This window comes from Quercus robur, chromosome 8 (genome assembly GCF_932294415.1).
Source record: "Quercus robur chromosome 8, dhQueRobu3.1, whole genome shotgun sequence".
Taxonomy (NCBI): domain Eukaryota; kingdom Viridiplantae; phylum Streptophyta; class Magnoliopsida; order Fagales; family Fagaceae; genus Quercus; species Quercus robur.
In genome coordinates, this window is record NC_065541.1 from 22075152 (window position 1) to 22091301 (window position 16150).

Sequence of the window (16150 nt, forward strand, 5' to 3'; positions counted from 1 at the left end):
GACCATATCTTCGGCTATGCCACGTAAACTCAGGTCCAGAGAAACCAAGATCCACCAAACCACAATCGTCTAACACATCCCGGAAAGCTTGCATCTGGTCATGCGCTCTAATTCTGCCTCCTCTCTTCTCTTCCGTCCTGAGTATCTCGTTAAAGTCTCCCATACAACACCATGGCAAGTGCGGTTTGGATTGCAACATCCGTAGCATACTCCAAGCTTCCTCCCTGTAGTTTGTATTCGGTTCACCATAGAAACCGGTAAAACGCCATGCCTCCGCTGTCATTCCGTTCACCACAGCATCTATATGAAATTTTGAGAAACTATCCACCCACACCGTCACTTCCGACTTCCATAGGAGAGCCAAACCTCCGCCCCTACCTTGACTAGGAACGGTAAATACACCAGCATATTTGATCTTGCACCGAATCTTTTCTAGCTGTTTTCTTCCAGACCATGTTTCTGACAAGAAAACCATCATGGGATCTTGAGCTCGAATAATTTCTACAAGCTCGTCCTCTGCCAGTGGGTTCCCAAGCCCACGGCAATTCCAGGCTAGGCAACTCATGGCTCTCGACGGGGCTGTCCTGCAGCCTCTGCCATTTGGTCAAAAATGGTGTCCATGGCACAGAACTTTTTCCCCATCACTCCAACTTCATTGTCATCTTCTTCGTCACGAACCTGGAGTTTTCTCTGTAATGGCGTACTCTGCATGGTGGTGTTTTGGAAACCAGCATGGGCCCTTTCAATGACTAGTCTCTTCCAACCACGAGGCTTGTTTTCACTTGCATGTGGGCTATTTATTTGAACCATATCTACTTCACCGTTTGTAGCCAAGCCCACTGGTCCCTGCGGAATTAATTGATTTTGGGCCTTTCCAAGGCCCATGGTAGTGGCAGAAGCATTAGACTCAGAGTCCACTTTAACGTTATCAAATTTTGAAATGTCGGCGTCTAAACCGTGTAACGTATCCTCAAAATCCATTACTACCCGAGAAATCCGCCCTGCATTAACTTCAGCCCCTGAGATCACGGAATCTGGATCATCGACAGTTTCCTTTCTAGAAACTACCTGTTCACGGCTCTCCTTCCTCTAATAGCGGTTTCCGGCGTGCTCAAATCTGTTGCCGATCACACTTTGACTCCCTGCAACTCCACCATTATCTCCGTCATCCTCCCCTTCTGTATCAGCGTTGTTATCTTCAACATCACCCCCCACCCGAATAGCTGAACATTTTCTCGTATTGAAGAGAGGAGCGCGGAGCCACGCACCAAATTGTCTATCGTTCTCCGTCAGAGTTCCATTACTCCTAATCCATAATTTGCAGTCCTTGTCGCTGTGAGATAGTCTTCCACACCAATAGCATAAGATCGGCAACCTTTCATACTTGAAACATATCCAACCAATCTCCCCATCCTCTCTGCGAAGTTTCCGGCAGCGGCATAAGGGTTTTGAAGTATCAACCTGGACCCTAATCCTCATGAATGTACTACCATCTTGATTACCCCAATCACGGATGCCCGGTACAACCTCCCCATAGACCCTACCAATCTCCGCTGCTACCTCCGGCGTCATATCACAGACTGGTATGTCATGTAGCTGCACCCAGAAGACCGTTTTGTTGAACACAAGGTCTTTAACAGCACCATTCTTCTCTAACCTGCACAAAGACACTAGATATTTATCATAACTCCAAGGCTCGCCTAGCAGAACCTTGTCTGCATCAGTTTTTTCAGAGAACACAAAGAGAACAACATGGTTGCCCATGTCTTTAACTTCAAAACCCTTCTTCGTAGACCATAGCTGTTTGAAGGTTCGAGCAACGGCCTCCATATTAAGGACTCATCGTGTCTAAAACTTGGCAGCAATGACTTTTCCGCCTAGTATTTCTGGTGATTTGCCACTGTACTCGTTCCCTTCCTCCTCTGACAAAGAAAGTTTTTTCCATATTACGGATAGATCTTCCATTTTGACTGACTAAGCTTAGGGAAAGTAAAGGACAAACGATAGGAAAGACGATATGTCACTACGTAATTGAGAACCAAGCAAACGCGAAAAAACTGAATAGCCTATACCCTAGGGTGAGGCACGACCTTCTACTGAGCGGCTAGGGTTTGGGAGCCCTTGCCAGACTTCAGAGAAACTTTTGGACATTTTTTTTTTTATAACGGACAATATAGCTTAAAAGGAAAAGTCAACGAATACCCTAAAAGCATTTTTTAGGGAACTATTTTATGAAAACTTTTATAAGAAAAAAAAAAAAAAAAACATATAATATTTTGAATAGTTTTTTTCTATAAAAGTAATATTAAAACCTTCTTAAAATAAGTTATTAATCATGGTACTAAAATGAGCGTATGAGGGAGGCTAGGCTAAATAACCTATCCAAAAAGAAAAATTCATTCAAGTGCCATAATCATTCTAATGATGACCGTCACTGCGAAAAAAAAGAAAAAAAAAAAAAAAAAAAACTTTACCTTTTACATTTATCTAACTTTCCCACCAATAAGTCTGAACTTTAAACCTAGAAGTCTAGACCTTCAGCTACAGCAAACACTATAAAAGGAAAGAAAACCTCCATCTCTAACTTCATTATTAGCTCCAGCAAACCCTAAAATTGTTGCGGCGCGTACGTGTTGATGAGCAATCTACCTGACCCTCTTCTCCAAATGGCCTTTCTCCTTTTCCATTTTATGATTTATCTCACCCGCTCGACAAAATGCTTGTGGCGACGGCCTTTCTTTCTTTCCTTCCAACCGAAAAGGCCATCGCCGCAACCATTTTGTCGAGCAGGTGGAAGCTTCTCTGGAACACTCCACCACCTCGATCATACATCAGAATTCAGAAGCTAGTTTTGGCTCTCCGCATACGCATAGCACCGTTCCTCCAAAAAGCTATTCTCGTTGTGAGTTGTGACACTTTCCTTCTTGACATATGGACCCAAACTTCCATACCCCGTAATGTCCAACAGCTACATCTCCAGATTTACCTTAATGGCCATCACGAAGATTTCCTTTGTTGGATAACTTTTCGTGTTCTTGACTGATGTCTTTTTCTTTTTTCTTCTTGCAAATTGAAATGTAGAGTTTGACTGGTTGACCCTCGAAGCTAATGATTCTCTGCATCAGAATACTCAGGGACGGTCCGATCAGATTTAAAATATACGTACTTGACGAGGACTAGACCATTGAAGATAAGATTGGATATGGAAACAGGGTATTCAGGCTTCCTGGTGGCAAAAAGGTAAGAGACCCTGTTTTCTTTGTTTTTGATTGGTGAATATTGTTAGGATTACGGTACATATATTAATTAAAACCTCAATATCATGCTCTATTGAATTGATAAAAGTTTCTAGTATCAAGGTGCGATGTTGTTGCGTGCATCCTCTTTGGTTCTATTTATTCTTCTAGGTTCAAAAAATTGGTCGGATTGAACTTTTTTGAACTTAAAAGATCTAATTTATTCTTTTAGAAGTTCTTGTTGTTGTTGTTGATAAGGTCAGTTAACTTAATCGGAGGACACATTTAATTAATCTTCCCTAAACTTACACTTATGGTCTAACGTGTATGTTGTCAACTTGTCATGATCAGTATTACGACTTTGAAGATCGGTTTTGCTGAATGGAGCCACTGGATGATGATCCTCGTTACTTGTCATCGATCGCACCTTAAAACTTTTACTTTTAATCTATATGGAGGATTGAAACGTGAAGTTGAATTTGTAAGATATTTTCTAAAAGAGACCTAGGAGGTGTTTGATATATGCATTTAAAAACTGAAAATATATATTTAAAAATATATAAAAATATATATAAATGAAAAAGTGTGTAAAAATACATATTAAGATTTAGAGTACTGTACTAAGTTTAATAAAGAAAATTATTCTTGAAAAACTATCAGCGTTCCCAAGGCACTCAAGGATATGTCTACTTACCGTTGGGAAAAAGGTAAAAGGAGTGGGGATTTTGATTTTTAACGGTTTACACTTTACAGTTGAGGATGTCAATGCTTATTATCACTTAGTTATTAATCTATAACTAGTGCTTAGCAACTAATTTGAAGGGGGAGAGAGAGAGAGAGAGGATCATTTATCTTAAGTAGTCTGACCTCCATGTCGAAGAAATTGTTCAATAGGATAAGTATGTTTGCTTTTTGAATCACGCGATTTTTTTTTCTTTTTTTTTATTGAAAAAGAGATGTTCATAAATAGGCTTTGTTAACTCTTGATATGCCTGGAATTTTAGAATCTGGCTCACTCAATTTGTTCCCGATTATTACAAGTGAAATGGTAATATAATTGAATGATTTTATTAGAAGTGTGACCTCAGAAATTAAATGTTGAAAGAAAGACTTAGAAATTTTTCTTTTTTAATCAATCTTCACGACTATATATGGACTATCACAGATAACTCTTGGTGGAACAAGTGGCAAATTCATTATATCAACATGGCACCTCCATTACTTGTCATGACTAATGGATATTACTCATATTAGAATGACGGATTTACTAAATGTCCTACAAGCTACTAGATTTACTAAGAATCTGTTTGGCATCAACTTCAGCTGTTAGCTTTTAACTTTTAGTTTTTATATACAACTTTTTAAAACCTGGTTTTTTCAATTTTTTTTAAGATACAAGTATACTTTAGTACACCTTCAGCAATAATTTTCAACAAAAAACTAGATATACTATTCCCAAATGGACATATGTATTTGTTCTTTAATTAAACCCTTTTTTTTTTTTTTTTTGTTAAGAATTTAAAATTATAATTGTAAGGATGACAGGCCCAGAAGTGTATATTGGGCCGAGGACACTTAATAGTCCAAAGACAGGTAAACGTCACCGTGAAAGTGCACATTAGTGAACGAAGAAAAGGGTCTAGTCATGAGGGTTCAGGAAGGAGATCTAACGACAAATGCCACCTCGGCTTGACGGAGCAAAAGTCAAAAGGGTGGACCTACTATTAAGAGCAACGTCCTAGATAGTTCTACTGGTAAGGATAAGCATCAGGAATGGATAAGGCAATAGGAAAGTAAGAAATATCTAAGTGAAAGCTGCTGCCACCACATTGAATGCTCTGTAGCTAACTCTCTGGCCACATTAATGTGAAGGTAATACCTAAACAATGATATTCAACCTTACAACTACCTCTAAAAATTTCAGGAAGGTGCTAATGTGACAAAGATAAAAGCTAGCCATCTAATCAACACGTGGATGGCTGAGATGGAGCGAAGAAGAGTAATATAAGGAAGGAAAATCCCATTGTAGAGAGGCATCTGAGAATTGAAAAGAAAACACTGTAGCACTGAGAACTGAAATTGTACTCAAGTCTAAAAGTAATATAATCAAGAACTACTTTCCTTGGACTAAGCCGAGGAAGACTTTCTTTGCATAAAACTTGTTTTTCTTGGCTTTCCTACTGTCTTCAATTCATTGTGAGCGTTGTATAGTTCATTGAAACCTAATTTTTAGCCCACTCTACAAATTCATTGTATTGGGCTCTTTAGGTCTTAATCCATTTACCTTTTGGGTTTAGGATCCAAAACTTTCTCTTACAATAATGTTAGCCCAATAATTATAAAAATATACCCATCTACTTATAAGATAATAAAAAAAGAAAAGTAGTGATATTTTCACAACATTACAATCAAACTAATAATTAAAAAAAGGTAATTATAAATTTACATGGAAGTAAATCTTACATTTTTTTTTTTTTTTTGATAAGTAAAATAAATATAGTAGTAAATCTTACAATATAGACTAGACAAATATGTATAATGTTGTACACATTTATTTGATTAATTTATAATGTAAATCTTACATTGCTAGTAAAATGTAAACTAAGAATTTTCCTAATAAAAAAATTTATAATCAATCTAATTAAAAATATTCACAACAGTCAGCACTGCATAATGTTTTTAACTTAAATATTAAAAAAATAAAAAGTAAAAAGAGAAAAGACAAACCCATACCCCAAAATCGAATATTTTTAAGTTGGTAAAAACCCACTCTTGTTTCAGTGGGGGAGGTCATCGGCAAGCATGCGCCAAACTTTGCTCCTAACGATCAACTTAATGAGATTTGAGTTCCACGAATATGCAGGCTAGAAAGATGGTACTAGCTGCCATTGCAGTGGGCACACACCAACCACTTGCAATTACACTGCCCTTTTACAAAAAATTAAAAAGAAAGAGAACCTTAAACGGGCCCTAGAAAACAGAAGGAGAAAACACTGAAGTAAACGGCCGAGAAAACACAGAAAAGGTGAAGAGTCAAGCAAGAAAGGAGAAAACACTTGAGTTTGTACTGGTCTGAATTGCAAAAAAAAAAAAAGGGGCCAAAACTGCCCAAACTGTAATGACTGGTACACGGAAAAACAGGCCAGTTTTTCAAGTGAAATATATTGGTGCCGGCTTGGTGACCAGTAAGAAATAGTTCGGCCTACCAGTACGAAATCAACCAACTTGTGTAAAGTAAACCCATTCAACAATCATTGTATTGAATCTCTAATTTGAAAACCATGCTTTCAATGTAAAAGATTGCTTGTCAAGTTGGTTTGCTTTGATTTTCTGCAATATTGCAAGCGATTCCATAAGTATGGAAAAAGTAGAAATTATTAAAAAGAAAATGACAAATATTACAATATAACCTGCAAATTGGCAGGAAGGCAAAACAAAACACAAACTCAACCCTCCTGAAATAAATATCAACTAAACACAAAATTTTACAGCCTCGAATATAACACAAATCTGGGTAGCTTTTCGATACAGGATACTTCAAAAATGTTTTCTACTTAAATATAGTGGTACCCCCTTTGCACATTACATATTCATTAGGCAAATGCAATGCGAAAAACATGACATATGCTATGTTCCCATTACATGGCCACCCATCTTTACATAGCAACATCTGGATCCAATTTTCTCTGAATGGCGGCAGCAGCCTATAACAGTGGTGGAGACCTCAATATATTTTTTGATAAATAATTGGAAAACACAAAGTAGGGGCAGATCAAGTTTATTATACTCACCTCAAAATTTCCAATTTTGTACTGGTAAGCCATCTCCTCCCTCAGCTGAGCTTGCTCTTTCATTGCTTGTGCCTGGAATCCAAATGGAAACAAAGTGATAAAGCATGACTTGCCATCAAGTGATGGGTCAAGTAAATTAGAATTTAAGTGATCAATTGGAAACTAACCATTCCACCCTGCATTGACCTCTTTAAAGCTACCACCTGTTCTTCCTTGTGCTTTTCACGTTCTCGCATAAGTTCTTGCCTGAATAGCAGAAATAATTAGAGCCCAGGTTAAGAGAGATAATTTTTGCTTGACATTTATTTAGAAAAAAATGATGATAATGGTGAATAGTATCTACAACTTATCATTTAACCTTCTTTTACTTTATTATAACACTTCTTAAAACTTTTAGGTTTTATAGAGGAAGAACAATAGCACCTTCCGTCATTTTTTAAATATGAAACCTTCAAACTCTCTTTTCTGGTTATTTTAACAGACCCTTTTTTAAACAATTCACCAAGACCAATTATTAAAGTATGTAGATAAAATCACACAAGTCAAAATACTGAATAATACCAAAATCACACAATAAAAATACTTAATAATACCTTTTCAGATCAATGAAAATACTCTCTTGATAAAGACTCTGAAAAGTAAATTTATTTGACAGTACAGACAAAATCTGAAGGAAAAAGCTGTCTCTCATTGCTAAATATGAAAGGATGGTCAACTTTTTAGGATATAAAATTCCAAATAAGGTTCTCGTTTAATTTCAGAAATAACAAGACATTCTAATAAAGAAGCAATAATAATAACAATTACATTAAAAAAATTTCCAGAAATTTAGGGCAAAAAAGTTTTGCTTTACAGAAATCCAGAAAGAGATCGATAGAGTAACAAAGTACCACTTAAAATTAGCATTGGTTGAAAATTCTCAATTCCTAACTGGTTTGATGCTGTTTTTGTCATGCTTTAGCTATTTGATTTAAGACAGATGAATATGAACACATGAAGACGGTGATTAAAATTAAAAACAAGAATCCTTTCTTCATCAGATCAAACAAGACAAAATCACAGAACTACTAGGATGCCAGGCTCTTTGCAACTTCATGATAGATTCAAATAATGTAGCATGCACTGAAACATACCGACGCTGTTCTTCATCATCGAAGATAGTACGTTCTTTCTGAATTACTTTTTTAAAACCTTTCATCTGTTCTTTTTCCATTTTACTTCTGTAATAGGCATCAAGGTTGTAATACCTGAAACCACAAACATTGAAAGGATTTATTGGCTTATTAATAGTCAGTAAACTGGATGGACTGATTTATTATACAAAACCTTGTATAAGGTGAAGATATCAACACGAGTGTCAAATAAGCAATTAGCACTACTCTCTAAAATAGATAAGACTGTATAACATCAACTAAATATATGAAATTAAATCCTAAAATCTTCTTTTTTTTTCGTTTTTTCGGATGATGTGGAACCTTACCAAGGCAAGGCCCTTTGGAGTAAACCACGGAACTGATAACAAATGACTCCTAAAATCTTCTCTTTATTTCATCCTGGCAATAAACTAAAAAGTGTATACCCCTTATTTCATCAAACATGTGCATTTTATGATTTAGACTAAAATAAATAAAAGACTGCCACATTTTTGTCACTGATTTGGGCCTATTTTTAAGTACTTATGTAGATGAAGAACCATGATGGTGATGATGATGATAACAAAAATAATAAAATCTACCCAATGGGCACCATCTGTTATAATTTCACAATTTACTCCTTAATGTTAAAGCACCCACAGCCTAGTTCCAGTCTCCAATAAGCACAGGTCTCCTCACTTATCCCTCCCCCAACCAGATCTCCTTTATTATTGGTTCAAAGCCTATATGCTCGCTCTTGCCTATGCTCTCAATGACCTGTCCATATGCTTGTACTTATCTACTGATCAAGACACACTTCAGCCTTGATTTCCTCCCTTTTGCCAGTTTCACTAATGAAAACGTAGATTGACAAATAACACTTTGACTACAGGGAAAGATATACCTTCAACAGAGAAAAGACTACTCATATCCAGGAAAATTTGAGATAAGCCTAACAGAACCAGAGTCAATGAACCTCAAACTACTACTAATAAAAAAGAGAAAGACTAATTACGTTACAATTCTACACAAAAGAATGAAAAACAGGAGACTATTTAACTAACAGCAAAGAAGCTCACTTTTTAGAAGGAAAAGTAGCTGTATTGTGATCCTCCATGAATCTGCCAAACAAAGAGGCATTAGACTTTTTTTTTTTTTTTTGGATAGGTAACAAGCATTAAACATTTATACAATACTAAAGTTCTTTTGCAAAAATTTATTTATTGGTAAGTACTACACACCCCTATGGGCTTGAACCTATGACATCATCCCCCCACCTTGCACTCACAAGGATAGCAGGTGCCATTTGAGCTAGAGCTTATTGGCTAAACATTTTTACTCAATTTAGAAGATAAGAGGAAAAAATAATTAATTTTACAAATTCTTAAAAATAAAAAAAAGGTTTTCTTTTAGAGGTTAACTCAATCTAATCAACATTTTTGTGTACTTACTGTTTAAACATCTGCTTCTCTTCCCAATTAGGCAAACTTTCAAGGTTCACCTGCAAAGAAATATCACAAACAATTATCACATCCTAAGCATACGACCAATTTGAAAAACGAATACATATCCAGCATAAAAGTAATGCAACTCTAATTTCTTGCATCCTATAAAGCACAAACAGGGCAAAATCAAATGGTGCGTACATGCCAGCATGCATATATGCTATCTCTTACCCCATGATCAATTGGACGGTAGATCCAATCAAATGGTGTGGACGTGCCTGCATGCTCTCTCTCTCTCTCTCTCTCTCTCTCTCTCTCTCTCCAATACCAGATACCTCTGTTCTTTTTTCTTTTTCTCTTTTAATAAAAAATAGGGAAAAGTTATCAGATTCTCTAAGGGCATTGGTTTAGGAAATATTTTTAGGAACTTTTTATGGAAAAAGAAAAAAAATAACTGATTTTTTAATAGCTTTTTATATTTCCCATAAAAATAGTATCAAAACTTTCCTAAAATTGTCCATTAACAAATGCCATAAGGAAAACATTAACAGGACCCCAAAAAAAAAATTAATAATTCAATAAAGACAAAGGAGCCCCACCCATGTACACATGATGGGTACAAAAAGTACACCAACATTAAGCACAAAAAGAAAAATTCTCAAGAAACTCAAATGAAAATAAACCGGACACATTAATCCACTCAAATATAGATTTGAGGAATGAAAACTTGAGACCTGGTCCATCTGGAATGGATTTCTCAGGTCCCTCGAACATTCTAGCATCTCTCAGACTAAAGACACCATATGAGACAGTGAGGGATCACATTCGAATCACACTATTGCCGCTTGTATCAAACCTGCCTTGCCAACTTGCTAGAAGCTCCACCACACCCCTCAACATTACCTGATGGACCCCAAACAAAACAAATACTATACTCCAAAGCTCTTGAGCAATAGGGCAGTAAAGAAGTAGAAGATTCGTAGTTTCCCCAGCCGACTACTGGCTTACACGTACAACACCGGTATATAACCATTACCCACCGCTTCCTGAAAATATCAATGGTCAGGATTTTTCCTAAGGCCCCCTTACTTGGGACTTTAGGCTTCCACAATTTTTTCCAAGAAAAGGAAGATTGGGTTGAAGGGTGTAACAATGTGTGTCCACTTCCACTTCATCATATCTGACTGGAGTAAATTAGACCATAAAGGTTACAATGAATTCCAGTTCCAAATCCTATACAGCTATACTGTTGTAACAAAACTAATATCCCAATGATGGGACTCCCCCAAAATGATCTAATGATCAGCCACTGATGCCTCTTGTATCACATGCTATTCAAAAATAATTTTGGGAATGTCTCCCTCAACAGTTATCCTCCAGACCAAGAGAGTCATGCCAAAACTTTATGCAAGTGCCATCACCCACACTAAAACTACTGAACCTTAGAAAAGCATCCCATCCTGCCCCCTATGGTTTTTTTTTTTTTAAATAATAAAACTTCATTGAAAGAAAATAATCAACTACAAAGAACCAAAGCACACAGGAAGTGTGCTGAGGTAAACATGAAAACAAACAAAATTAAGGTGCATGAAAAGTACAACTATTAAGCAAAGCAGGTGAGTTAAAAGTGAAAACACAAAAAGCCATTGTCCACCCAAGTAAAGTACAGAGAAAAGCTAGTTTCAGGTCTTGAGTTGAACTTTCGGTTCCTTCAAAAATCCGAGCATTTCTGTCCCCCAAAATACCCCACATTAGGCAATGAGGAATCATGTTCCAAATAACCCCATCCTACCCCCTATGTTCTTCTAGAGGCTAACCCCATGCAAACCTCAGAGCTCGTTAGAGGACCAAGCCCCCACCCTCCAACACCCCCCAACAAACACACTGCCATATTTCCGATCCACCACCTTCCGCCACAAGGCCTCCTTCTCACATGCATACCCCTACAGCCCATTCCCCAATACAGCCTTGTTGAGCTCAACTAAATTTCTGATACCCAAATTGCCACTCTGATTGTTTCACAAACTTCACTCCAATGCACTAGTTGATACTTAAACTCATTTCCAAGTCCACCCCACAAGAAATCTCTCTATAAGTTATGCATGCAGCAAGCTACTCCCATGGAAATGGGAAAAAAAGACAAGTAGTAAGTAGGTAGGTTGAATAAACTATAAAGTACTCTCAATTAGTCTATTATCTTTGGTTGATTCTCTTCTCTATTTCACGATTTGAGTGACATATAATCTATTATAATTTAATTTTTTCAACTTTATCATTACAACACTATTGTTGCTCACCGATTCTATTTTAAGCAGATCAAACTATTTCTTTCCTATCCATTATTGTTTTAGAATATTTTCTATGTGTTTTTGAATATTTTTATGGTTGTTATCTTTAACCTAAAAATATAGAACTAGATGAAGGCTCTTGCCTTATACGGTTTGGACATAAGCTTAAATAATATATAATTGAGATTAAACTCAATAAGGATTCAGTGTAAAACCTCATCTTTACAACTCCAATAAAATGTTTTCACATCAGAATTTTTCAATTAGATGAATAAGTATTTCCACACAATCAAAGCTCTAATAAAAACCTTTTCACCATATAATTATAAAATTCTTTTGTAAAAAGAAAAAGGGCCCAAAAAAAAAAACCACTGGTGAAGAACAAGAAACACTACTAATCAAATGTTTATCAAAAAAAAAAAAACAGTACTAACAACTTTGCTACAGAAGCTGCCATTGACACCCTAATCATCCCGCTTAGGTTTTGTGGTTATCATATAAAAGGATTTCCTAGATGCAATTAGAGAAGCAGGTTGTACCTGACCTCCATGTGTGTGTCTTGCCATTCACTGGATAGGATTAAAAGTAATTTAAAAATTATTGAATTTACAAAGAGAGACCAAACTTGCAGTCACCATTAGTTTGCTTGAAGTAAAGAACGTGGAAGAGGAGTATTTAGGTACACAATGCAGTGGATAGAGGCAGAGAAATTGGACTTTGACTGGACCTACATGTTAAAATAAATATTTTGGTTTGAGAACCCATCGCCATAAGTTGCAAACGATTCGTGTTTTCCTGTTTCAATTTCTGGGCACCAAACTAGAGATAAGGATTTCACCTATTGGTGGAGGTCCGAATGAGATCTTAGGGGCATAAGGGTGGCATCTCCAGCAATATTATTAAAGGAATTTCTTTTTCTTTTTCACAATTTCCTTCTTCTTTTTTTTTTTTTTTTTCTTTTTTTCCCTCCTAATTTTAGCATGGAATTTTATAACTATAGGGTAAAAAGGCTTTTATTAGATTTGTGATTGTGTGTAGAAATACCTATTCATCAATTTAAAAAATTATGATGCAGAAATATTTCAACGGTGTAAAGATGAGGTTTTGCACCAATTCCTTATTGAATTTAATCTCCATCTGATTTTATCATGAATGCTTTATAATATGTCTATAACCAATGCTAGCCACTTGGGCCATGGCACAAAGAAAGTGTAGCCAGTCCCCTCAGAGATGAAAATTTGGCACAACCACAACCTCTATGACCCAACTTTTAACATATACTATACTATGATAACTAATAATTTGCAATGTCTCTACCGTTTCCATATTGTTGTGTGCCCCACCTCCATGCTTGCTTCATCTCTCTCTCTCTCCCTCACACACAGATTATCACATTGAAAGTTAAAAAGCAGAGGGAATTCAAGTTTTTACATATACCCATTATTAATGATAACGGCTAAGGAAAATGATATGTCTAGAACAAGCTATAAGATGGTGAAATTGTCAGAGATGGAATACCTGTTTTACTTCTGCCAACCATGCAGTGAACTCTGGCCGTTTGTTCCTACAAAGTACAAAGTATCATGAAAACAAAAACAGTCAATTTCTTTCATACAAAATTGAAAAATCAGTTAGCTAACAAGAAAACTACAATCGAAATCTTCATATTATCTCATTCTTATTTCTCATTTTCCGAAAGAAAAATTAACATGCATTTATTCTCTCCACAGCCAATGATCCTAAATAATTTTAAACAAAAGCAAAAATTAAAAGACAATTAAGTGTGCATACTTTTTTTACCACACAAAATTCAAAAAAAAAAAAAAAAAAAAAAAATGTTTTGTTCTTTTACATTTTCAGAGCAACCTAAAGGAGAACATTGGTTTTTTTTCAGATTTTCTCAGCAACCAAACACAAACACAAACCCTAACCAGTGACTTACCACATATCGGTTTCTCTGATAATCCCATACTTCCCCCACAAGTTCGTCACCGCTCCCTTCTTTCCTCTTTCTTTCTTCTCCTTCTTCTTCTTCTTACGTTTCTCTCTCCTCTTTCTCTCTTCTTCTTTCTCTCTCTTCCTCCTCCTCCTCTCTTTCTCTTTCCTTCTCCTTCTCCTTTCTCTCTCCTCATCCTCTCTCCCTCTCCTCTTCTTCCTCCTCCTCCTCTCGCCCTCGCTCTCACTCTCCACCCCCGAATCCGAACCACTGTCCTGATCCGATTCCGAATCAGAATACTCCGATTCAGAATCCGAACCCGAACTCGAATCCTCTTCGCTACTGTACCGCCTTCGCGATTTCCTCTTCTTTCTCCTCTCGCTTTTCCCGTGCTTTTTTCTTACATCCTCTTCCTCTTCCGAATCGTAACTTTCCCGCGCTTTTCTTCGAGACTTAACGCCTTTTCTCTCTTCTCCGGAACCGGAATCTGAATCGGTACCGGAATGCTCTCGCGCTTTCCTGGATTTTCTCTTCGACGGAGCTTCGGTTTCTTCTTCTTCTTCTTCCTCATTTGCTCGCTTATCTGGCAGCGCACCGTTTCGATCTTTTGCCATTTTCGTTTTTGGTTTTGAAGATTTTTTTTTTTTTTTTTTTTTTTTTTGGTGACAGTGAGAGAGGGAAGGGAATACGAGCCACGAAGCAGAAATGGGACAGTGATGGAGCTATTTATATTGGTTTCGGATTTGACGTATCTGGGCTGAAGGTTAAAATATACGTTTCGGCAGAAACTAGGCCCAAATGTTTTCTTTTTAAGCCATTGGCGTCAGTAGCCTATTGGCACCCAGGTACCCTTATGTCCTGATGCTCGGGGTTCTAGCCCCCGCAAAATCACCTAGTGAAAAAAAAAAAAAAAAAAAAAAATTTCTTTTTAGGAAACCACTAGACCCAAAATTAAATAAATCCTTTTCGTCGGCTTTTTTTCTTTTTTTTTTTTTGCATAAATTTTTTTTTAAAAAAAGTAGTGATTGTAGAAGTTTTTGAAAATATAATAAATATCCAAATTTTGTTTATGTAAAATATGTATGTGATATTTTGTAACTAGACACTTCTCGCAAGTGCTCAATAAACAATATTTGTAATTGTGATTCTTAGTTAATAAATTAAGCAAGACTTAGGTATAATACTTAAGTACTGTTTCTTAGATTTCCTTCTTAAAATTGAAAAATTATTAGATACTCTCGAAGTACCATAAATGCGTAGTCCTTCCTCTCACATGAATGGTGAGTCTCACCCTGATTTTAATTAGTGAGACTCACCATTTATGTGAGAGGAAGGAGTATGCATTTATGGTACTTCGAAAGTACACAATAATTTTCCCTTTTAAGATTCTACTATGTGACTTTTTTTTCATGGAATGGAAGTGTATTTTTTAATTAAGCAGAATCTTAAAATGTGAATTTAAAGAACAACACCTAAAGTATTGTATATAAGTTCTACCCTAATAAATAAATCCTCTTTCTTATTAAAAACAAAATCTTAAAAAATAAAATAAAATAAAATCTTAGAGCTTGTAACTTGTAAAAAATTATATATTGACTTTTTAATTTTAACAAATTATATATATATATATATATATATATTAAAAACCACTAATGAAGCAACTTATTTTTGTGAGAGAAAATTTTTGATTGATGCCTATTATACTCAATTGGAATTGTTTTCTTCTATGATCGACCATCATACATCAATAACTCTAAATTAGATTGGTTTTTCCTTAACTAATAAATGCTTGGACAAATAATTTTCTACCTAATGGGGAGATAATTGGATAGATGACATGATCCTATATTTATTACAAAACCAATAAACCTTAAAAACTAATGAATTCTTTTGTGAAAAGATTTTCGGACTAAAAATTAGGATTTTTGCTAGTGGAAATTATTGTGTAATAGATGATAAAGAAGAAGAGTCAATATTTTGTGAACCATGCAGATTAACACTTGTCATCTAACAAATCACATTGAATGAATAAAATTTATGAAAAATTTAATTAAATCATTTTGATGTCAAAAGCCCCCTCCTCTTTTCAGAAATGACACTGTACCTTTTCCGGTTTTGATACTACAGTCTACCACCATTTATATGCTATTATAAATGGAGCCCAAAATCAAATACATATTTTTCAAATTACATTTTCATCTAGAATAACCTCAAAATAAGAAAATAAAGAAATGTTTTTTTAAAAAAATAATAACCTCAAGGGTTTAAGTGTCAGTTTCTACTTTCTAATGAGGAGATGTTTTCAATAGAGGCTAATGTAA

General features: G+C 35.7%; 1 protein-coding gene across 1 annotated transcript; it reads right to left on the reverse strand.

Moving 5' to 3' along the window:
* Positions 1 to 6672: 6672 nt before the first annotated feature.
* LOC126694993 (uncharacterized) lies at positions 6673 to 14523 on the reverse strand. Its single transcript, XM_050391581.1, has 8 exons — positions 13836 to 14523; positions 13412 to 13457; positions 9612 to 9661; positions 9240 to 9281; positions 8161 to 8274; positions 7195 to 7273; positions 7028 to 7099; positions 6673 to 6940 (listed from the first exon to the last, which is right to left on the reverse strand). The coding sequence occupies exons 1-8, from the start codon at positions 14441 to 14443 to the stop codon at positions 6893 to 6895; spliced, it is 1059 nt and encodes a 352-aa protein (XP_050247538.1). The 5' UTR covers positions 14444 to 14523; the 3' UTR covers positions 6673 to 6892.
* Between the last annotated feature and the right edge of the window lie 1627 nt (positions 14524 to 16150).

What these genes read in the sequence shown, in the direction of transcription:
- LOC126694993 (XM_050391581.1), bottom strand. Translation starts at nt 14,443, where the DNA reads ATGGCAAAAGATCGAAACGGTGCGCTGCCAGATAAGCGAGCAAATGAG. An exon ending in GATGATGAAGAACAGCGTCG is followed by an intron (nt 7,274 to 8,160) that starts GTATGTTTCAGT and finishes TCTGCTATTCAG; the next exon opens with GCAAGAACTTATGCGAGAAC. An exon ending in ACAAAATTGGAAATTTTGAG is followed by an intron (nt 6,941 to 7,027) that starts GTGAGTATAATA and finishes CCACTGTTATAG; the next exon opens with GCTGCTGCCGCCATTCAGAG.